Below are 25,677 nucleotides of genomic sequence, written 5' to 3'. Positions count from 1 at the left end.
GATTATTTGAGGTTATAATTTACCAAAATGAATATTAGAGTTACTTTCTGCTGTGTAGAAAATGTGATATCTCAAGGAACTTTGGAAGCACTAATTCAAACACTTAGAACATGGACAGTAAGATCTAAAATATAATCATGTTTGGCATTTTAGTCATTCTTTTTTCAGTTTTTAAAAAATTTATAGTTACCAGATTCCTATTGTTTAATTTTATTTAAATGGTGAATTCACTTAAACTTATGTGTATATTAAATTCTTGTGTTTTCACTGATGTTTTGTTATACAAATGGCACATGGATAGAGTATTGCTTTGAATTCTGTTATTGTTAGTACTAATAGAACTGTAATATGAAGGGAAATAAAAGATGTGAATATCTGAAGAAGATTGCAAGTATAATCATCTGTCACTTTGGGGCAAAACTTGATCTCTAAGCCAAATCAGGAGTGACAGAACCCTTATTGTTGTCTGGTACCTTACATGAAAGGAGTTGGTGGTCTCAGTCCAGTTCCTAGCAGACAGTTACTCCTTAAACAATAGTAACTATAGTATTTGCCAATTCCTGCAGAAACCTAGGAATGAATGGGTATAAAGGTTTAACTACCCCCTCTCTGCTAATCATCCTGCAAGGGGTCAAGATTGACTCACTCTGGCACAGGGCCACACTGAAAAACTTAGCACTGCCTCTGCCAAAGTTGTAGCCATTGTCTGGCAGCACAGGAGTTTTAAAGAGAACTTCAGTTAAGCAGGGCACCAGGAGTGGCAGTTCTCCACTCTTCCCAGGCACAACTCACCAGAAACAAAAACAGACTTGAACAGTGACTTGAGAAGGTAGCACTGCTCTTAGGTTGTGCTGTCTTCACTATAAAGATACTGGCAGGCATACTTAAGTTACTTAAGGCACACTTAAGATGCTGGCAGGTATGCTTCTGGACACGATGGCTTGCAACCCCAAAGTAGCCCTTTTCAGACAAAAGCTTCAGTTTAATATCCAGGGAAGTGATCCACTCTACCTGGCTGTCTCTCCTGAGCTCTTGAGTGATTATTCATTTTCTTCTAGGAGAGTCACAGCATCACCAATTGGTTTTAAATATGCATCCTGTGGTATTTGACGTATGCATTAAAACAGTTGCCTGTGCTTTTATTTTTAAACATTCTGTTTTACAGTTGCTGTCCTTCAAATCCTCTTAATATCCTTCCACATTTGAAAGTTAACCCTCTTCTGTAGATTTTAAAACAGCAATTAATATGTAGAGATTCTGAGAGTAGGTTCAGAGTAAACAGAAAGTAAAACTTATTTATATAGTCAAATGTTAAATGGATTGTTTCGCTTGCATCCCCAAAATAAAATAAAGGAGAAACTCACTAAAGTTTAGCCATTTGTTGTAATGATGGTCTTAGTAGAAATATTCAGTTGTAAAATGCAGAAGGAAATGCTATCACCTTGATCTCTTTTTCTTTCTGCTGTCAGAAAGCTGTTATGGCATCTTCAGATCTCACTTTTTTTTCCAAATGGTAACAAAATTAGTCACCAGTCTATAAGAACATGCCTCCACATCTCTGCATGATGAGGAATTTTCATTGTCCTCTATTTATCTTCACCTCTTCTCTGTTTTATCTCCTTTTGCTGCCAAGTGTAATTAAGATAATGCCTTCACAGCGGTCACGTATCACAGTTGAATAAATAAAATCTGATAGTAGGGTTAATGAAAGAAAAATAATGTATAGAATGAATGGGTTAGTCGTTCAAGAGATATTTTCTAATGACTTACAATGTAATCAATTGTTCTGGGGATGGTTGCTTTCAAATCAACTGTTCAAAAGCCATAGCCTCTCTTCTCAAATATTAAGGCTAACCTGATTGTTATTTTTGTGATTATAATTATTCTCATCATATTTGGGGTAAGATCTCACATCCTGATTTTTTTGGCTTGATGCCTCACCCTTCTCTGAAGCCACACTAAACTCTTTGTTCACAGAGAGGCCCAGGCTTCACAGTGTTTGGGTCTTCTCTCGCCTCTGACAGGATTTGTCCCCTGTCAACTTCCACTCATCTTTCAGAACCCAGTTTACAGATAACTTCTTCAGGACAGTCATCCTTTTTACTCAAGGCTCATTAACTCTCCCCTCCGAGAATTATCCTTCTTTGCAAAGCCTTTATAACTGAGTGGTGTGATTGATCCACATAACGTTTGTCTTCCCCATTGGACTTTCGGTCTCTGAGAGTGTCATCACCATGACTATCTCCTTGTTGGCCTTCCCAGTGCTTGGCACTAAATGATGTAATAATGATGAATAGGCAATCCGAGTTTACAAATTTCTGTGGTGAAAAGTACTAAAGGTTCCTGAAGAAAAAGGCTACAAATGCTTCGAGAGTGGCAGAGGGAGTGTTTTTGTGGCTGCGAGGATCTGAACTGACATTTGAATCTTGTTAGTTCTAATGGCCTTGAGGGATCCTGGCTGGAGTCTCTCCAGGCAAAATCTAATGGTAAGAGTATTCCCCAGGAAGGAAGAATCTTGGTAAATAAGTTGGACTGAATTCACTGACCAGGACTCTCAGTGATGTTCTTTGTTTGTTTGTTTTTATTAGAATTGTATTTTCACTAAGACAGTTTGTTACCGGGTACAATATCTGGAATATACCTAAACAATTTTTTCCTTGCTATTCTTTAAAATATTTTGTTGGTAATTTTTTTTTCTCTTATTACTGTCAAATTTTAGTTTGCCTTTTCTCCTACCATGCTATTTTCTCTGCTGTTTGCTTACGTCATTGGAGAAGTTCATTCAGAGTGGAAGTAGCCCAAGGAGAGAGAGAACAAGTAGAACCCTGCTTACATATTCTGTGAAGGCAAGGGAGAGTGGGCTGCAAACTGAGAACCCGCAGAGACCTGCCTGCCCTTCCTTCTGGAAGGGGGCTCTGGACAAAATTGAGGAGGAGGCAGGGTTTATCCTTAAACCCTTTAAATTCTTCTGCCTTATCTCTTTCTATTTGTTGCAACTCCCTACATTCATAAAACTGTGCTGTTTTTTTTTTTTAATAGAAAAATGTTTCAGAGGCTTTGTGTTTCTGATCTTCAGTTTAATTATCTGTTACACAGAGATGATAATTCTCTCTAACTCGTAGTAGTTGGTGCTGGCATTAATGAAGTTGTTAATTAATTGATGATCATTGCGGAATATACTTGTCAGGACATTTGTTCTCTGTAGCTACATGCTGGTATGGCCGCAACATGGGCTGTGATAGCACTTGAACTTCCACATGACCAATCTTGAACTTTGATATTCCCATCTATGTGACTTTTGGTTCTAATCCTGTCTTACTTTTTTCTCCTTGTGCCCTTCTGGTACTGCTTGCTTTCTTCCCTAGATTTAGTTGATCTGTTCAACACTGAAATGACCAATTCTTATAACCTTTGCTCCTTGAAATTCTATCATTCTTAACTTGCTTATCCTCAGTCCTAACTTCTGTCATTTACTCTTTGCCTCTTGTTATGGAACGTTGCTGGAAAAACTTTCAATACCATGCCATCTGCTCCATATTATGCCTGTTAACCTCATATTTCCCTCTGTTGGTGTCCTGTATGTTTTTCTTTCTAAAATCTCTCAAACTGAGTATGCGACTTTATTGAGTTAGTCTCATTCAGAAGCAAAACGTCATGTATCATACACAGGGCATATTCTTTAAGAGGTAGGGAGTCTTGTCTCTGTCTCTCTCTCTGTCTCTCTCTCTCTTTTTTAAGCTCTGTGGTCTTAAAAAAGTTATCTTGCCGTATAAAGTCTCATTTTCCTCCGTTCAAATAAGAATAATTGGATTATAAGTTTGTTGTGAGGACTAATGTAAAGTACTTGAGACAGCTTGGCAAGTAGCTGTGCTCTCTAATATTAGCTGGTTTTGATGTTTTTTTCACATAAATTTAGATATATTTAACTATACTTCAAACTGACGAATAAAATATGAAAATAAAACTGTTTCTGGCTTCTTCTCCACCAGTTCGTTTACTGAGGTAATGGTTTCCACATGTTTGTGGTCATATACTACTCTGTTTTCGATAACCAAATCATAAAAAGGATGAAATATATGTTTATAGCTTCCCTGGTGGCTCACACGGTGAAGAATCCGCTTGCGATGCTGAAGACCTGGATTCAGTCCCTGGGTTTGGAAGATCCCCTGAAGGAGGAAATGGCAACCCACACTAGTATTCTTGCCTGGAGAATCCTCCGTGGGCAGAGGAGTCTAGTGGTCTATAGTCCGTGGGATCGCAAAGAGTCAGACATTACTGAGCGACTAAACATAGTACATATATTTATACTCCTCCATAAATATTTCTATTATCAGATTGCAACACATACACAAAAATAGACATTAAATAATGAGAAAAAGTCAGGTTTTTTTTTTAATATCTTATAAACTTGATAGCTTCTTTTCATTATTTATTAATATCTAAAGTTTTAGAGATTCTTAAGGCACAGTTCAGAGCTACTAAAATGTATCTGTATTTCCATTTCAAAGTTATCTTCTTCATGTTTTCAAATATTTTTTCTGCTTGTTATTATATATGACTCAGTTCAGTTCAGTTCAGTCACTCAGTCGTGTCCGATTCTTTGCGACCCCATGAATTGCAGCATGCCAGGCCTCTCTGTCCATCACCAACTCCCGGAGTTCACTCAGACTCACGTCCATTGAGTCAGTGATGCCATCCAGCCATCTCATCCTCTGTCATCCCCTTCTCCTCCTGCCCCCAATCCTTCCCAGCATCAGAGTCTTCTCCAATGAGTCAGCTCTTCGCATGAGGTGGCCAAAGTACTGGAGTTTCAGCTTCAGCATCATTCCTTCCAAAGAAACCCCAGGGCTGATTTCCTTCAGAATGGACTGGTTGGACCTCCTTGCAATCCAAGGAACTCTCAAGAGTCTTCTCCAACACCACAGTTCAAAAGCATCAATTCTTCGGTGCTCAGCTTTCTTCACAGTCCAACTCTCACATCCATACATGACCACTGGAAAAACCATAGCCTTGACTAGACGGACTTTGTTGGCAAAGTAATGTCTCTGCTTTTCAATATGTTATCTAGGTTGGTCATAACTTTTCTTAGTAGTCATTATTTTCAGTCTTGCAGTATAGCTGAAGAAGAGCTTATGCTAGAACTAGGAGAAGTTTTATTTCTGCTCGTTTCTCATCCATATTCTATTACTAGTACTTTCTTTTAATCTGTATTTATCTTGTGGGGAAAACATAATTTAGTAGTCAATTTTGTGAGGTTTATATTAACTAAAACATGGTGAAAAATGTGTAAATGTGCTTATCCAGTGATATTAACTCTAATACATCACCAAACATTGAAAAAGAACAATAACAACAACAAAATGCCACTCCTGGCAAATCCACTACAGTGTAGAACCATAACCTTCCCAAGAACATCTCAAGTGCTGTATGCAACATCCAACCATGTGAAGTCACTGTATGAAACCATATATACATGTTATCAAGCTTAGTTTTGTTTTCTTTTTGCTTTATAAAACATTATAATACATAGAAGTTCAACTATTTACTTCCCTTCTCTCATCTGGTCCTCTTGTGGTGGGGTATAAACCCATTACTTTGGGGATTTCTGCTCCACAGTACTGCCAGTTTAATTCTGTTGTGAATATATTTGATAATACTTTTCCCCTCCTAAGTCTATTTAATGGTTTTTCATCATCCAGTGAATAAAATCCAAACTCTTTAGCCTTTTAACGAAGAGCTTGCTTGATTTGGCAGTAGCCTGCCTTTCCAGTCTCATCCAGTGCTCAGCCTCACTTACTCTGTGTTCTGGCCAAACCAAACTGTGCCCTTCTCAAATGTGGCTCCTTCTTTTTCCTTTCTTTCATAGGTCAGGTTTCTCAGGGAAAAAAATAAAAGAGGCTCTGAGATGGAGATTTGCTTGTTAAAAGTTTATTTAGGCTTGCCATTGGGAGAAGCACCTGGGCAGGGGGAACCAGGGAATCACCACCAACCTCTCCCTTGGCCCCTTTCCATAGGGAGCTTGGGGGCTGGAATGGCCCCTCTGAGTGGGTCTGCATTGAGAAAGGAAGAGCAGACATTTCTGCACTGGTGTGGACTTCCTGCCTTGGAGTGTGAGCTGCCCTCAGGGAGGTTGAGAGCCACACTATTTACTACATGTATTTTCCACTGTTTCTAGAATGTACCCTCTACCCAGAATTCCTTCTGTGACCATCAGCGTTGGTCTGATTCTTTGAGGCCGAGCTAATATTCCTCTTGATTCATGAACTCTGTCCTCTTCCACTAACTCGAAGTAGACCTGTCTCTTCTTTTAAAGCCTAACATTTTTTTTCTGATTGCATACATTTGTTTATTCATTTCATTTTTAATTACTTACTATGTGAATTAATTGCACTTTACTTACGTTAAGTGGTCAGCTAATGAATGGACTCACAGGACTCAAATAGTTTATACTCATTGGGCAGCTTTATTACAGGCAAATAGAGCAATAGCAGGAGAAGGGTATGCACTGAATGGGGCCTAGAAACTCAGACTCAGGCTTCTTTGTTCTCTTACTCCTGGGTCTCATGGGATACCCCTTGAACCACCACCAGTGTGAAGCCCACAGTCTGCTGATGGTCAGATTCTCTTACAGTGAGCTCTTCCCGAAAGCACATTTCAGTTGCATGGCCAGGCTTGGCCTTTGAAAACTGCTGCACTCCACTGAAACCAGATGTTACTAAATGAAATTTTATGACATTATTATTACAAAATGCAACTCTTAAATCCCATTATTATTACTAAGTGCTGTTACAAGGCTAATATGTTCTGACCTCAAAATAACTTATAGATTCATAGATACAAAGCATTATTTTTCTTTAGTTAATACAGTCAGTCTTCATTATTCCTGGATCTGTATTACAGTTTTGCCTGTTCACTAAATTTTTTTTAACCCCAAAGTCAATACTCACAGTGCTTTTGCAGTCATTCACAGACATGAGCAAAGCAGCAAAAAATGTGAGTCACCACATGAGCGCACTTCCTGCTGAGACTGAGCAAGGTGATGATCTGACTTCTTGCTTCAACTCCCACATAGAGATGATCAGAGCATGGAGACAGTAGAAAGTGCACTGCAGTGCAAGAAGCTCCAACTCTGGGGTCAGGTAGAAGGGATTTGAATCCCAGCTCTGACATCTGTTAATGAGGTTCGTGCATGCTCAGTTGCTTTAGTCATGTCCGACTCTGTGCAACTCTATGGACTGTGTAGCCTGCCAGGCTCCTCTATCCCTGGGATTCTCAAGGTAAGAATACTGGAGTGGGTTGCCATGCCCTTCTCCAGGAGATCTTCCTGACCCAGGGATCAAACCCACATCTCCTGCATTACAGGGGGATTCTTTACCCACTGAGCCACCTGGGAAGCCCATTAGTGAAGTGGCTTCAGACAAGTCACCAAACACTTTTGAGTTTTGTTTTCTCTTTTGTAAAATAAAGAAAATAGAATCTACCAGGATGAATTCATTCATAACAATGTGAAATATCTATATAACTATATATATGTGTGAAGTGTGAAGTGAAAGTCGCTCAGTCGTGTCTGACTCTCTATGACCCCATGGACTGCATAGTCCATGGAATTCTCCAGGCCAGAATACTGGAGTGGGTAGACTTTCTTTTCTCCAGGGGATTTTCCCAACCCAGGGATTGAACCCAAGTCTTCTACATTGCAGGCAGATTCTTTACCAGCTGAGCCACAAAGGAAGCCCAAGAATACTGGAGTGGGTAGCCTATCCTTTCTCCAGTGGATCTTCTCTAACCAGGAATCGAACTGGGGTCTCCTGTATCGCAGGCGGATTCTTTACCAACTAAGCTATGAGGGAAGCCCATATATACATGTATATATACATACACATACACACACACACACACACACACACACACACACAGATCCATTTCTCTTTGAGCGATGTGGATCCATATTTCCCAATTCAGTGTTTGCAGTGACTTTATGGCGTATAACTATGGTGAATAACAACCATTGGTTGTATAGCATTGGTCAAACTTTAAGCAGCTTTGGTAATAAGTATGTAGTCAGTTCAGATCATTTGCAACCTATGCCTACACTTGGTAAATAATTTTCACATAGATTTTATGATGGATATAAAAATAACACAAAATTCTTGCCCCTGAATAAAAAATTCAGTAGGAGGGGTTAGATTGAACAAATGAAAACAATCAGTAAAAACAAAGATAGAAAATATATAGGTAATATTAAAAATAAGACATAATAGGCTATGTAAAGTTAGAAGTTGGAGACACCTTCCTGGGTTCCAACTCCCTGTAATCATATATTTACTGAACACATGTCACATTCCAACCTGCAGGAGAGCCATTTTTAATGTGACGTTTCTTTTCAATATTGTAGCTACTTGGAAACAATTAGTAGGCTGTACTTATCTTTAAATTCTTGTAAGATTTAGCACAACAGCATATGAATCATAGATAGCCAATAAATGTTGAGTAAAGAAAGAATTGGATGAATGTGTCCACCTACTGTGAATATTTAATGTTCTAGAAATTTCTCTATATTCTTTCTAGCATCATCTCTGATCTGGGTCACTCAGGAACAAACTAGTTAATGGACCAGGTGTTATGATAAATTAATGCAAGAGATAATACATTCCCATTTTTGATGTTTTATTTAAATGTTGTTTATTTTGTTTTGTTATTTTTGTTATTTTGTTTTATTTTTGTAGTCCCTTTGGAATTGCACATGCCTTAACCAAAGAAGAATAATGGAGGAATTTGTGAGCTAGTTATCTTCACCTACGAAAAAGTCAGAGGAAAGCTAGTCCAGTGTGGATTGATAAGTTCATCTACTTGCCTGGACTGCTGAATAAGGATTTTCTGACCTCATTATTTTAATGTATAATCAATAATTATTATGAAATGCTTCAAGCATGCAGAAAAATGTAGAGAATTCCTCAACAAAGGTGTGTGTGCGCACGTGTGTATTCACATGTGTGTGTATACACGTCACCCAACATGATCAAATTAAGGCCCCATCACAGATTATCATTCATAGTTCCAATTAATCAATTAATAGCATTAATTAATTTCTAGAACTAATTTAATATCCTTTTCTTCTTACCCATGGATAATAAATCATGTGTTATTACATATTCATTCATCTGTGAATAATGTATAGTTTTGTTTCACATATTTTAAGGTTTATTTAAATAACATTTTCCTGTATCTAATCTTTGTTCAAAAATTTTAAGATTTATTCATGTTGATATTTAAGTCTATGTTCTTTATTTTCACTGAAGTGTAGAATTTTAATTTGTGAATATATCATAGTTCATCTGTCAATATCTGTTAGTGGACATTTGTGCTATTATAAATTTGGGCTGTTTTTGGTTACTCATCATTATTTTAATGTAAATGCATATGAACACCCATTCAATGTAAAGTTTAAAAAGGAGAAAAAAAGGTAACAAAATCTTGCAAACTGATCCAGCCACTATGGAGAACAGTGTTGAGGTTCCTTAAAAAACTGGGAATAGAACTGCCATACGACCCAGTAGTCCCACTGCTGGGCATACATCCTAAGGAAACCAGAACTGAGAGAGACACATCTACCCCAGTGTTCATTGCAGTGCTATTTACAATAGCTATTTACAATATTTACAATGGAAGCAACTTAGAGGTCCATCAGCAGATGAATGGATAAGGAAATTGTGGTTCGTATACACAATGGAATATTACTCAGTTATAAAAAAGAAAACATTTGAGTCAGTTCTAATGAGGTGGATGAAATTGGAGCATATTATTCAGAGTGAAGTAAGTCAGAAAGAGAAAGAAAAATACTGTGTATTTGCTCATATATATGGAATTTAGAAAGACTGTAATAACGATACTACATGCAGAACAGCCAAGGAGACAGATGTAAAGAACAGATTTTTGGACTCAGTGGGTGGGGGGTAGGATGATTTGAGAGACTAGCTTTGAAACATGTACATTACCATATGTAAAATAGACGGCCAGTACAAGTGAACGCATGAGGCAGGGCACCTAAACCCAGTGCTCTGTAACCCAGAGGGATAGGGTGAGGAGGGCAGCAGGAGGGGGTTCAGGGTGGGAGGAACACACGTCTGCCTGTGACTGATTCATGTTGATGAATGGCAAAACCCATCACAATACTGTAAAGTGATTATCCTCTGATTAAAATAAATAATTTTTTAAAAAGTCATAAAAAAGGTAACAAAATCCAAAGTTGCAGTAAGAACAGGGTAAGCATTTGAATTTCTGTTTATATGAAATTGTCAGAGAATTTACCTAGAGTCTATCTTCTGAAGGAACATAAAACACTTTTACAATTCAATTTTAAAGGCACTAGGATCAATTTTTTAAAAAGTGTTAATTGTGAAGTTAGAGACTGTATCTAGTGTAATGATCAAAAGGATGGCCTTTAAATTAGATGCCTGTGGGCTCCTGGATCTGCTATTGATTAGCTGAGAACCAGGGCCAAGGCACTTAACCTCTTTAAGTCTCAATACCTTGTGAGTTAAAAGGGAATAACTGTTGAACCTAGTTTATAGGGTTGTTGTAAATGGGGTGTAAAGGTTTAAAAGCTAAGGATTTGGCATATACCAAGGAAACACCAATAAATAGCAAAAATTTCCTAACAACAAATTTGAGAGTCTATATTTTGGCATGCACACACGCACACACACACGCACGCACACACACATGCGCGCGCACACACACACACACCCACCCACACACACACCCCGCTTCTCTGGTGGCTCAGGCAGTAAAGAATCTGCCTGCAATGCAGGAGACCCAGGTTCCATCCCTGGGTCAGGAAGATCCACTGGAGAAGGGAATGGCTACCCACTCCAGTATTCTTGCCTGGAGAATCCCACAGACAGAGGAGTCTGGCAGGCTACATAGTCCATGTGGTCGCAAAGAGTTGGACATGAGTGAGCAACTAACACACACACACACGTTTAAATTTTCAGTTATTTAAACTAGCCATATTTGTACATTGCACTTGGGCAACTGTTGTTCTTATAACAGTGACCTCTGAAAACTATTTAGGGTCCATACTATAATTCCCTGTACAGGTCAGCCCATGTATAATGGGATGTTTTTGTAACCTCAAAAGCTAAACATTAGAATTTGAAAACTTACCATGGCATGCAAAATTCTCATCCTCTACGATTTGTGTTAAAGTAGCACATTAGTGGGAAACAGCAGCCCTTTTATTTTTAACACAGTTAAGGATTTGTGAGTGTGTAAATGAGAGTTATTTTGTTAGGAACCAAACAAGTACTTTTTTATTATTGATGAGTGTGTAAGTGTGTAATGAATATTTATGAATAACTATTGAAGATTAGGTTGTATAAAATATGGTGTTGAAGACTTTTAAATCCTCACCACAGATTCTCTTAGGTGTCAAAAATGCTGCATTTTAACACCAAAATGTGACCAGGAAAGACCTAGTTGTTTAAGACCAAAATGCCATCAGAAAAGACCTAATTGTGGCCCACTACAATTCTGTGTAAGAATGAGCATTACATACTCAACAGAAATGAGTTTGTGTAGCTAAATCTTCAACAGATGCTGGAGTTCTGGCACAGAAATGGGGTGGTCTAAGCCTGACTTTTGTATGTTAATATGCTTTCATAGCAAAGGTATGCGAATTAACACAGACTGAGATATTCTTGAAGAAAGACATTTATTTCCTTATTGCCATCTGTGATGAATTGCTCAGAGCTAAGGGAACACCAGGCTTGAATCAAATCTCCTGCTGCCCTATATAGTTTTCACAATCTCCTTTTCAATAACACAAAGTCAGGGAAGCCTCACTGCCAGACCAGCACTTCTTCAGGAATCTTCCCATAAAATGACAGGATAGAACCATCTATAATACAAATCAACACCGTTGTTTTCAAACTAAGCACTCTAAGAAGTTCCTTGAACAAGAAAAGACAGATTTGCCGAGTTGTTTGGTATTTTGTAGTTAATGTAAGGTAGACTGTGAAATGCATGGCACTGAATGTTACGTTTTATTCTGATGTGTCTTAAGTTGGTCTGGGTAAACAGTGTTAGATGTTTGATTAGTATCAATATACAGGATGTTATGATTAGGTATGGTTGTTCTTTAAACTGCCACATTCTTTTCTGTATTGTTCCTTTGATTTCTGTCAGATAGTAAGAACATTTCTAATTTAAAATATATTGACTTTGACTCAAAAATTCATTTTCCTGTTGCAAATTTACTGATATTTAAAATATATAGTTTATGTATCCTGCATTGGCAGGTGGGTTCTTTACTACTGAGCCACCAGGGAAGGCCTAAAATATGTAACTAGATGGTTAAAAAATCTGCAAAATAATGATGCCAACTTCTGTCTCTTTTCCAAGTTGTGTCTAATGGTAATTTGTCTTTTAAATTCTTGAATCTTAATTGAAGGTGAAGGAACTGTAGCCAGTGACTTTGTGTATACTTTTGAGAAATAGCAAGGAGACTGACCTTATAAGGTTCAGTTCAGTTCAGTTCAGTCGCTCAGTCATGTCTGACTCTTTGTGACCCCATGAACTGCAGCACACTAGGCCTCCCTGTCCATCACCAACTCCTGGAGTTCACCCAAACCCATGTCCATTGAATCGGTGATGCCACCCAACCATCTCATCCTCTGTCATCCCCTTGTCCTCCTGCCCTCAATCTTTCCCAGCTTTAGGGTCTTTTCAAATGAGTCAGCTCTTTGCATCAGGTGAGCGAAGTATTGGAGTTTCAGCTTTAACTTCAGTCCTTCCAATGAACACCCAGGACTGGTTTCCTTTAGGATGGACTGGTCGGATCTCTTTGCAGGCCAAGGGACTCTCAAGAGTCTTCTCCAACAACACAGTTCAAAAGCATGCATTCTTCTGTGCTCACTTTCTTTATAGTGCAACTCTCACATCCATACATGACCACTGGAAAAACCATAGCCTTGACTAGATGGACCTTTGTTGGCAAAGTAATGTCTCTGCTTTTTAATATGCTGTGTAGGTTGGTCATAACTTTCCTTCCAAGGAGTAAGCGTCTTTTAATTTCATGGCTGCAGTCACCATCTGCAGTGATTTTGGAGCCCAGAAAAATAAAGTCAGCCACTATTTCCACCGTTTCCCCTGCTTCCTCGTCTATTTGCCATGAAGTGATGGGACCAGATGCCATGATCTTTGTTTTCTGAATCTTGAGCTTTAAGCCAACTTTTTCACTCTCCTCTTTCACTTTCATCAAGAAGCTCTTTAGTTCTTCTTCACTTCCTGCCATAAGGGTGGTGTCATCTGCATATCTGATGTTATTGATATTTCTCCTGGCAATCTTGATTCCAGCTTGTGCTTCTTCCAGCCCAGTGTTTCTCATGATGTACTCTGCATAGAAGTTAAATAAGCAGGGTGACAATATACAGCCTTGACGTACTCCTTTTCCTATTTGGAACCAGTCTGTTGTTCCATGTCCAGTTCTAACTGTTGCTTCCTTACCTGCATACAGATTTCTCAGGAGGCAGGTCAGGTGGTCTGGTATTCCCATATCTTTCAGAATTAGTTGCACTGAAATGATTATAGTTGAGCTAGCATTGGTGTTCTTGTTCCAAAATTATTTTTGTCTATCTGTATAAGATGGGATTGGGCCTATACTTTGTTTGTTTAATAAACATAGTCCTTCTTACAAAGTTTATTTCTAGTCCACTAATTCCCTACCAATATTTTTTTAAAAAGGTTTTCTGCTATTGAGTTCTAATTTTTAGTATATTTGATGATTAATACTGTGGTTCCATAAAATGATTGAAGATCTTCAATAAAGGAAAAATTTAACATAAGCCTTCAGTATTTAAGAAAAAACTGTATTGTGAAATGCTCCTGACACTGTATATTTTGACAAGAGCTGCTTTCTGTTAAATGTGTATAAAGTCAGGAGGCAAGTTTCTCAATATTCTAATACTCAGTTATTTTACCTGTCATCTTACATCAAACCATAATTTTCCTGTGGTAGCATTTAACTCACCTGACTCCAGCCACTATTAATGTATTTCTGTAGCTTGTAAAACATCTAGTTATCACTCTCTCTATTTTAGCTTGTTTGTACTAATTATTTATTTTCATTTTCTCTAGGATATAGACCTGCAGCTAACTGGATTTGATTTGTAAGCGGGAAATGTACAGTCAGTGGCCACTCTCACCACATTGCTACGATGGAAAACAGAATAGTCAATAGGATATGGTCTGATAAATAGTGATGATTGAAGATGCTACTTCAATACACGTGAAATCAATGGAGATACTGGCTGCACGAAGAGCTTTCTGAGCTTTTCTTGACAAACTCGCCTTTAAGAAATCAGAGGGGTAGTCTACCAATATACGGTTTTTCTCAAGTGGATACAAATACCTGTGACTCACTGTAACCAGACAACTGTACAACTAATGTGGGACCATGGCAGTGCCCAGATGCACGTGGCCAGATTATGTTTGGAGAGCAGTCACGGCCTGCTTGGTACACAGGGGGTTGGGTGCCTCATTGACTCTTTGTGTGTTAAGCTGTTTGCTTCACGCTGCCCATGTGCTCACACAAAAATTGGATGATGCAGACCCACTGGTGACTACCAACTTTGGCAAAATAAGAGGGATCAAGAAAGAACTCAATAATGAAATTTTGGGTCCTGTTATTCAGTTTCTTGGTGTTCCGTATGCAGCCCCGCCGACAGGGGAACATCGTTTTCAGCCTCCAGAACCACCGTCTCCTTGGTCAGACATCAGGAATGCCACTCAGTTTGCTCCTGTCTGCCCCCAGAATATCATCGATGGCAGATTGCCAGAAGTCATGCTTCCTGTGTGGTTCACTAATAACTTGGATGTGGTTTCATCGTATGTACAAGACCAGAGTGAAGATTGCCTGTATTTAAACATATACGTCCCAACTGAGGATGGTGAGTTTACTACAGGAAAAACAGGGAGATATATTTATATTTCTCTTTTTCATTCTAACGATATTAATGTTTATGCACTGATAGCATGCATGGCTTTTCCTGTTGGCATGTAGACATATTTTACATGCGTGCATGCCGCTCTGTTTCTGTGTGTTAGTGTCTCTGTTCTTCTTTTTCCCTGTGCCTACTCCTCTTCTTTCCTCTGCAGCACGTATATTTAGGTAGAAATGGGTTCCTAATTTCCATTTCTTACCGAATGACTTCTGAGAAGATGCATCAACATTTCTCCATTGCATGTGCAGACTCAGCGAAGTTGGGGATCTCTCGCACTCAGTAAATGCAGGAGCATATTAAGTTAGATAGTGGTGTTGCATGTTCCGGCGGTCTGTGATGGAGCGCCATGTTATTTTCTAGTCTTCTATTCATTTTTCAGTAAAAAGAATATCCAAGGAATGTGCCAGAAAACCCGGCAAGAAAATATGTAGAAAAGGAGGTATGTATAAAAGTGGAAATAAAAAAATGGGGGAAACAGCTTGCAGAGGAGGAACAAGATATTCTCCCTAAGGATGATTTGCTGATGCTGGAAGTGAATGGCTAGGTGAAACCTGGAATTTGATGAAGGCTGTCAAAGAATAGAAAGATGGTTGAGGAGAGCTCTAGCTGACTAGACATTGACAAAGCTCCTTGGTGGAGCCTTGTGTTGGTGCTGGTAGCATGGGCAGGATTTGAATCTCTGCTTTGAGTTTGGGTATAGAGAAGATACTTAGGTAAATACATTGCCGGCAGGGTAACCAAAGATATTCCTTCCTAGCTGGTCAACTTGGATCTCCGAACCTTTTTTTTTTTTTAACAGATAATAGATTCCTGTTTCTTTTATAGGAAACAGGTCACAAAAACCTAGTTTATGTTTGTTTATCCTTAGTTCTCTCTGAATATCCTATGAACTTTCTCATATAAGGGTAAATTTGTTGTAACTATTGGGCAATCACCGTTATTAAGTAATGGTATATTTTCCCAGACAGTCTTCCTATTTTCAGTCATTCCTCCAGAAAAAAAAAAAAAGGGATTTGCAGCTTTTTATACTAAATATTTACAGTCTTAAAATTGCTTTAACATTTTTATATTTATGTTAAACAATTTAAAACATAGGGAAGAACATGATTCAGAAGCTACAATTAAATCAACCTTCAAATCATCCTCTAGCCAGATTGAGCAAATGTAGACACTGACAGCTGCAAGCTTGCATCTGAATGTAGCTTGTCCACACTCCGTTTTTATATAACATCCAGTAAATCACTCATAGGAGAGTATGATTTTCTCTGGCAGTAAATTATCTAAGTGTTATTTTGACCTTATTATAACTTTGCCGAATTTTCAATCTTCATACAGAAGTCATATTAATATTCTAGTGCTGCACATTCTCTCTCTGTATGCACTTCTAATCTCCTGGCTGGACCAAGTCAGATTTCATTACAACATTCTTGTGGGGTGGGGAGTGTCTAAACTGTTCGTTTTTACTGCAATTGCATTATCCGGAAGAAGCTTCATATAACCAAGTCCTCAATTGTAGATCAGAAGTATTTGGATTAATTGGAGTTTTGTTTTGTTTTTGTTCTTATTTCTTTGGTTAGACTCATAGAACTGGATTTAACCTTCATTTTATTATTAATGTCATGATTTGGGCTGAAAGAATAGTATACTTAAGCAGGTGGATATGGAGGCAACAAAGATGTTTTAAATAACTAAAAAAAAAAAAAGTCTCTTGTTTTTTCCCAGATGAGAATAACTGCAGTGATTTACATGCTTTCAACTAATGTACAGTACTGCAGTAGTTATTATTATGCAGCTTATCAAGTATGTGTAATTAGCTAAGTGACTTTCGCCTCCTATCACAAAGATGTTGATTTACAAAGTCATAAATAAAGATGCTATTGGAGAATGCATAAATAGAGCATAATACATAAAAATGTGTACAATCAAAAAATGATAAGGACATCAAAAGGTAAGCTAGTGAGAAAGTGACCTTTCTTCTCATACAACTTCAGAAGGAAAAGGATTTGTTAAAAAATTATCTTTCATTGTCCTTTAGATTGTTGGTTCCATCTGCTTTATGAGACAGTTGGCAAAGAAGTATGTAAGCTGTGCTTTTACTTTGGCAAACTTTGAACTAATTTATAATTAGCCTGAGGACAAGATCTATAGATACCTACATCAGACTGTGTTGTTTATAGTCCACATCTATTGTGTTTTTATATTAAGAATTCTAAAAAATTGGTTTACTTTGGTATTCACTATATTATTAATAAATAATTTATGCTTACTTATTTGCTACTTTTATATTATCCTAGAATCTAAATAACAAAAATTTTAATGCAATTTTTTATAATTAATAGTTTTTTTGAAAAAAGAAAATAAATTTTAGAGCTAGTCTTTTACATAGAGTAGTTGAATTTTTTCCCCAAACTTTCACCTTTTTTTTTCTTTTTCTATCATGAAGTGTCTATTTGGGTCATTTCCAGAAATCATGTTTTCCTGGTTGAAAAATATTAATCATTTCATGTGTATGTATATACAAATATATATATTGCAAATAGACTGTGAGTTCTTCAACAAAATTCTAGAAGTTTATAAAGGATGATTTAGGAAGTATAGGAGTAGTTGTGTTGCATTTTATCTAGGTACCAATAAAATTCTGGCTTATTATTCATCTCTTTTTTTTAAATTGTGTATGGTCATCTGCAGAGGCAGATGGACTCCTACCCTTGTGTCAATCTGTTTATGCTGTATTCATTCAAAAATATTCCTTAATTGCCTATTATAGGCACTGTCAGTAATGAATGAAACAAAGTTCTCTCTTCCTATAGAACTTACATTCAAGTAAGTTTACAAAGAACAAATATTTTCTACACTTTTAATGTGTATGAGAGGAAGAAATCTTATTTCTCTAAGAGATGCCTTGCTGTGATTTTTAAATAAAGTCTTTATAAGATTTTTTTCCTGTGCAAGTGAAGAGAAAACCATATTTTTACCAATCGGCTTCCTCTCATTTACGACAGGTCCCAGTTGTACCCTTTAATCCATCTTTTTAAATTTCCCATGATAGTTTTAGCCATATGTTAATTACTCTCTAGATATTTCTTTAGGGTTTTATCCTTGCAAAATTGAAAGAAAGGATTAATGCTTAAAATGAGATGACTGCCAACACTTGGCCACATGGGCAGATGATATGTGATATAAATTGGAATTTGGATATAGAGGACTGACATCTTATCACCAAAACTTTATGAAGAAAGTATATGACTGCCCTTACTTTAGAAATATGAAAGTAGGTTCTGTGAATACTTTTAAATAGTACATATGTTTTCTCTCTGTCCAAAGATTCCGGCATAGTCCTCTTGACTGCAATCAGGAGTAGCTTTAATTTGCTTATGTTTCATTTTTGCATTCTCTAGTTTGCTCTCTTGTGAGAGTTGCCAACAAACAGGAATATGGTCAAATATTAGGCAATAAACACAAGAAGGAAGAACAAGGGACCCAGAGAATCCACTGGAAATCAATTGGCTTACGGATACCCTAGAGATGTTTAGCTTTGTATTTCTCCAGTACTTTGACTGTTATTTGCACAGCTCTTCTAAGGTGAATGCAGAATCAGTTTTCATTTCTGCACAAGTTTTTTACCCCAGTTTTACTGTGTAGAAAACTAGAATCTCTATATATGGCTCTGGTACAATTCTTGATTCCTTGAGAAGTTTATTCCTGATTTTCATAAATATTTTACTGTTCCATACTGTGTTCAGTAGTCTTTACCTGAGATACTATTGAATTCATTCAAGAGCCTTCTCCATAAAGTTAAGGTTTATTTGGTAGTTTATTGAACATAGAAACTGGTATTTTCCTAATGATTTGTGTATAAAAGTGACTAATATTGTTGTCAGTGTGTTTAGGATTTTAAAGGGGAATTGTATTCCAGAATATTCTTTCTTCATGCTTATACAATTTTATCTAATTTCTTTCTTCACTTACCAAATGTTTATTGAGTCCTTACTCTGTGCTGGTTAGATTACCACTCTAGGGCCCCAAAATATATCAATAAAATATAAAAAGCAAAAACATCTTTACCCTCTTGGAGCTTATATCTTAGTGTATGGGACACACCCTAGATGATAAACACAATAAATGACTAAATTTAGAGGGTTTCAAAAGAGAGAAATTAACAAGGTATGGAGGCTTAAGTGTCTTGTGGAACATGAAAATAATAGTGTTGTCCTCTTCGGGTAAAGGTCTGAAGGAAATGAAATAAGTATATGAGGAAAGAACACAGCAAAGAGCAAGTACAAAGGTATTAAGATTAATTCTGCCTCCTGTACTTAAGGAACAACTGGGAGTATGGTGAATCTGGAAAGAGTGTAGAGCGAGAGCAGCAATGATCTTTATAGTAAAGAGGGCTTTGTATTGACTTTAAATTGACTTCAAATATTGACTAATATATGACTTTATATTAAAGAGGTTATTCTGGCTGACATATTAAGAGTAGATTGTAGAAGAGTATGGAGAAACTGGGAGAGCAAATAAGAGGATGTTGTAGTTTGGATCAGATATCAGCCGGATCCAGGCACAGACTAGACAAGTAACAATAGAAGTGGAAGTCTTAATACATTACAGATATGTTTCTTAATCATTTGGTTATGGACTGTGAAAGTAAATGAACAGTCAGAGAAGATTCCTAGATTTTGATCTGAATACCTAGAAGAATAGACCTTTGACTGTATGGATCACAATAAACTGTGGACAATTCTGAAAGATATGGGAATTCCAGACCACCTGACCTGCCTCTTCAGAAACCTATATGCAGGTCAGGAAGCAACAGTTAGAACTGGACATGGAACAACAGACTGGTTCCAAATAGGAAAAGGAGTACGTCAAGGCTGCATATTGTCACTCTGCTTATTTAACTTCTATGCAGATTACATCATGAGAAACGCTGGGCTGGAAGAAACACAAGCTGGAACCAAGATTGCCAGGAGAAATATCAATAACCTCAGATATGCAGATGACACCACCCTTATGGCAGAAAGTGAAGAGGAACTCAAAAGCCTCTTGATGAAAGTGAAAGTGGAGAGTGAAAAAGTTGGCTTAAAATTCAACATTCAGAAAACGAAGATCATGGCATCTGGTCCCATCACTTCATGGGAAATAGATGGGAAACAGTGGAAAAAGTTTCAGACTTTATTTTTCTGGGCTCCAAAATCACTGCAGATGGTGATTGCAGCCATGGAATTAAAAGACGCTTCCTGGCCCAGAGGTTAAAGCGTCTGCCTGCAATGCGGGAGACCCAGGTTCGATCCCTGGGTCGGGAAGAGCCCCTGGAGAAGGAAATGGCAACCCACTCCAGGCAGTACTCTTGCCTGGAGAATCCCATGGAGGGAGGAGCCTGGTAGGCTACAGTCCATGGGGTCGCAAAGAGTCGGACATGACTGAGCGACAAACTACTAACTACTACTCCTTGGAAGGAAAGTTATGACAAACCTAGACAGCGTATTGAAAGGCAGAGACATTACTTTGCCAACAAAGGTCTGTCTAGTCAAGGCTATGGTTTTTTCTGTGGTCATGTATGGATGTAAGAGTTGGGCTGTGAAAAAAGCTGAGTGCCGAAGAATTGATGCTTTTGAACTGTGGTGTTGGAGAAGACTCTTGAGAGTCCCTTGAACTGCAAGGAGATCCAACCAGTCCATTCTGAAGGAGATCAGCCCTGGGATTTCTTTGGAAGGAATGATGCTAAAGCTGAAACTCCAGTACTTTGGTCACCTCATGCGAAGAGCTGACTCATTGGAAAAGACTCTGATGCTGGGAGGGATTGAGGGCAGGAGGAGAAGGGGACAACAGAGGATGAGATGGTTGGATGGCATCACTGACTCAATGGACGTAAGTTTGAGTGAACTCCAGGATTTGGTGATGGACAGGGAGGCCTGGTGTGCTGCAATTCATGGGGTCACAAAGAGTCAGACACGACTGAGCAACTGAACTGAACTGAACTGAAGATGGAGAAAAAACAACAACAACACAGAATACTTTTTTGGGGGGCACAATAGAAGGATGATGTTTACTTTTGAACATGTTCAGTTTGAGGTGACTCTATCCATGTATAGATTTCAAGGGACCAATTAGACATTCAGTAGAGAGATATATGTGGAAATACAAATTTGGAAGTCTTGTACTTTGGCCACCTGATGTGAATAACTGACTCATCGGAAAAGACGCTGATGCTGGGAAAGATTGAAGATGGGAGGAGAAGGGGATTACAGAGTATGAGATGGTTGGATGGCATCACCAAGTCGATGGGCTTGAGTTTGAGCAAGCCCAGTGAGTTGGTGATGGACAGGGAAGCCTAGTGTGCTGCCGTCCGTGGGGTCGCAGAGTCGGACACGACTGACTGCACTGAACTGAACTGTGATATAAAAGGTAAAAATTTAAAGTTGTGAGACTGAGAATAAAAGGGATTGAATGAAAACAGAGGAAAGAAAATGATACCAAAGATTCATCCATGGGCCATTCCAGCGTGCAGAGGTCTGGCGGAAGAGAAGGAAGACTGTGGAGACTAAGCAAGCGTGACGTGTAGATGAGAAGAGGAGAAGTGGGCCAGGATATTTTTGTTGTCCTGGAAGCCAAGTAAAGAATGCATCAAAATAAAGAAGAGTGATTAATGCTACCAAGTCAACTTTTGTGAGGTTATGTGGATCTGACATACTGGAGTGGGTAAAAGAGAATGGGTGAAGATCTGAAATCACTAAGCGTAAATAATAATTTTAAGAAGTTTTGCTGTGAAAGTGAGCGGAAAAATGGGTGTATTAGGGACCATAGAGGTTGCTTTGTTGCTGTAGGTTAAGATAGAAGAAATAGAGAAATATTTGTGTATAGTTGGAATTAAAAATATAGGAGAAGGATGATAGACTTCTAGAATAATATCTTTAGAAAAAGATGGGTTCCAGTACACAGTTGGAGGTTTTGGATTAAAAAAAGCATACATAGGCAATTTAAATTAGCATGTAGCTAGGTGGAGTCCATGAGTATGAGTACATGGGCAGAAGTCATGGTATGATTCTGTTCTTATTGATCCTGTTTTAATTATTCAGTGCAAAACATTAAGGCAAGTGGAGATAGAATGAACATTGTTGAGCTATTTATAAGTTCTAGACATTAGCTTTATTAGTTAATGTTACAACAATCCTATGAGATTCTTATTCCCACTTTATAAATGCAGAAATGGAGCACCAAGAAAGTTAATTATCCTGCCCAATGATATATAATCTGTTATCTGGCCAACTGTATTTCCTTTAAGGAGGTAACTTTAGAACAGAGGGAATAAAACAAAACAGTACAACAGCAGCAACAGCAATCTCATTTATCTGGGATCCCAGATCAAATGGAAAATGAAATTGATGGCCAGTTTGGTAGTGGAAAAATCACTGCATATTGGAATAAGTACAGCATCTGGATTGCTGGGGACTGAAGATGAATGGGAACCAAGATTAAACCAGAGATATGGCTTTATATTTGAATTAGTACCTTGGACACTTTGTGGTTAAGACTTCTGAAAGCTAAACACTTTCAGCCAAAACTGTGAAATGAAGTAGATCTAAGAGGGCTGTAAAGTTTTAAAAGAACAGCATCGATTGTCCCATTGTTTACTGACAGGCAGAGAATCTACCGAAGCTGATGATTAAAAGACTATTATAGTTGACCAGTTCAGTTTTTCTGGAGAATAAATACCTTTTTTTTTCTTATAGAAAGTTGGATTGAAATTGAAAACATATGATATGCCACCAGCAAAAAGAGCTATGCCAGGAAATAAACCCTCTGTAGAAAAGGCTTCCCTTTCTCTTACTCAGTATAATGATACATGTTTTAATATATTGATTTCACAAATAGAACATACTTCTAGCTTCATAATTATGATGTAATCTTTGCTTTAATTTTACTTTCCATTACAGATTTTGTTGATAATCTTTTCACCTTTTATGTTTCTCCTTCTCTTCTTTTTCTTTCCATGGTGGTATTGGGTTGGTAAAAAAATTTGTTTGGGTTTTTCTGCACAATTTTATGGGTAAACCTGAATGAACTTTTTGGCCAACCCAGTACATACATGCTAAGTAGTTTAGGAAATGACCAGCTTCAGAAATCACACCAGTCATACATTTCTTAGTAACAATCACATAATCTTCTTCTGGATTTGATAATTTAAAATTCTGGACTAGATATGGAAGCATAATTTCCAGCCATAAGTCTTCACATAGTCTTTTGTAAGTGGACAGAATACTTTATGTAACACTCCCTATATTAGATTCCTAGGGCTGCTGTAACAAATTGCCATAAACTGTGTGGCTTTATTTATTTTTATTTTACTTTATTTTGCTTTACAATACTGTATTGGTTTTGCCATACATCAACATGAATCCGCCACGGGTGTACACTTGTTCCCCATCCTGAACCCCCCTCCCACCTCCCTCCCCATACCATCTCTCTCAGTCATCCCAGTGCACCAGCCCCAAGCATCCTGTATCCTGCATCGAACCTAGACTGGCGATTCATTTCTTATATGATCTTATACATGTTTCAACGCCATTCTCCAAAATCATCCCACCCTCTCCCTTTCCCACAGAGTCCAAAAAACTGTTCTATACATCTGTGTCTCTTTTGCTGTCTCGCATACAGGGTTATCATTACCATCTTTCTAAATTCCAGATATATGCGTTAGTATACTGTATTGGTGTTTTTCTTTCTGGCTTACTTCACTCTGTATAATCGGCTCCAGTTTCATCCACCTCATTAGAACTGATTCAAATGTATTCTTTTTAATGGCCAAGTAACACTCCATTGTGGATACGTACCACAGCTTTCTTATCCACTCATCTGATGAACAACTGAGATTATTCTCTCACTGTTATGGAGCTGAGAAGTCCAAAATCAAGGAGTTGGCAGATTTTGTTACTCCTGGAATCTCTGGAAATGGGTCTCCCTGCTTCTCTCTCAGCTTCTGTTGGTGGCCAACAGTCACTGGTGTTCTCTGTCTTGCAGTTGGATTGCTCCAGTCTGCTTCTGTTGCTACCTGGTCTTCTCTGGGTGTCTCCCAGTGTCTCTGTGTTGTCACATGGTCTTCTCACAAGGACACCAATCATAAGATTTATGGCCCATCCCAATCCAGTGTGACTTCATCCTGATTACATTTTCTGAACCCTATTTCCAGATAAGATCATTTCCTTGCTAGGGCTGCTGTAACAAAACACCACACACTGCATGATTTACAGAGCAGAAAATTTTGGTCTCACAGTTTTAAAGCCTGGAAATCTGAGATCAGGACACTGGCATGGTTGGTTCTTTCTGAGGGCTGTGTGGAAGACGCTGTTCTGGGTCTCTTCCCCCTGGCTTGTAGATGGCTATCTTATCCCTATATCTTCACATGGCATTCTCCCTTTCTCTCCTGAGGCATGGTCGGCATGCAACATTATATTAGCTTCAGGTGCACAGCATTATGATTTGATATTTATATATACTGGAAAATAATCAACACAATAATTCTAGTTAGCAACCATCCCCAAACTTAGTTACGTTTTTTTTTCTTATGGTGAGAAGTTTTATGATTTACTCTTACCAACTTTCAAACATATAATACAATATTATCATCTATAGTCACCTTGCCGTACCTCACATCCTAGTAACTGGAAGCTTGTACCTTTGACCCCTACCTTCACCTATTTCACCAGTGCCTCACCCCAGCCACCGTCTATCTGGAACCTCTCTTTTATTGTTTTGCTTGTTTGATTTTTTAATTGCACATTTATAAGTGAGTGTTTGTCTTTCACTGACTTAGTTCCCTTAGTATAATGCCCATCCGTGCTGTCTCAAATGGCGAGGTTTCATTTTCTATGGCTTAATAGTATTCTGTTGTCGATTTATGTATCAGTGGATACTTAGGTTGTTTCCATATCTTGACTGTTGTAAGTGATGCTGCAGTGAACATGTGCGTACATCATTTTGAATGAATGTTTTCATTTTCTTCAGATAAATGCCCAGAAAAAGAACTGCTAAATTATATGGTAGTTCTATTTTTATTTTATTTTTTTGAGGATCCTCCACATTGTCTTCCTTAGTGTCTGCACCAATTGACATTCTCACCAACAGAGGGCAAAGGTTCCCTTTTCCCAATATCCTTGCCAACAATTTCTATTAGTTTAGCCATTCTGATAGATATGAGATGATATCTTGTTGTAGTTTTAATTTGTATTTCCGTGGTAATTAGTGATGTTGAACATCTTCTTGTACACTTTTTGGTCATCTGTATGTCTTCTTCAGAAAAAATATCTATTCAGATCCTCTACCTGTTTCTTAATTGGATTTTGGGGTTTTTTTTGTTATTGAATTATTAAATTACCCCTTTTTATGAAGATACTAATCATTTTGTGTTAGAGCCCATCCTAATGACCTCCTCTTAACTAATTATATCTGTAAGACCCTATTTCTAAATAAGGTCATGTTCTGAGGTAGTTAGCCTTAGGACTTCAGCACATGAATTTTGGGGTAACAGAGGTTCTAGTTGGACATGAATTCTTTAAGTATACCATGAGCTTTTCCATTTTTTTCATTCACATTGAATCCCAGAAAGATCTCAAGATGGTAATTATACCCATTCTGTAGTTGAAAAATTATGGCTTGTTGGGGTTAAATAACTCACTCA

At 37.9% G+C, this 25,677-nt stretch overlaps 1 protein-coding gene across 1 annotated transcript in view; it reads left to right on the top strand.

The window, feature by feature from the left end:
* The window catches only part of NLGN1 (neuroligin 1), a 783,716-nt gene that overhangs the window by 6,310 nt on the left and 751,729 nt on the right, over positions 1-25,677 (top strand). The window contains exon 2 of the mRNA XM_005675300.3: positions 14,137-14,948. Coding sequence (XP_005675357.1) covers positions 14,456-14,948 — 493 coding nt within the window. The 5' untranslated portion in view covers positions 14,137-14,455. The remainder of the gene's footprint in view (positions 1-14,136; positions 14,949-25,677) is intronic.

The sequence above is a fragment of the Capra hircus genome, chromosome 1, assembly GCF_001704415.2.
Source record: "Capra hircus breed San Clemente chromosome 1, ASM170441v1, whole genome shotgun sequence".
NCBI classification, from domain to species: Eukaryota; Metazoa; Chordata; class Mammalia; order Artiodactyla; family Bovidae; genus Capra; species Capra hircus.
The sequence above is the reverse complement of the archived record's forward strand: the minus strand, read 5'-3'. Positions and strand labels throughout refer to the sequence as shown.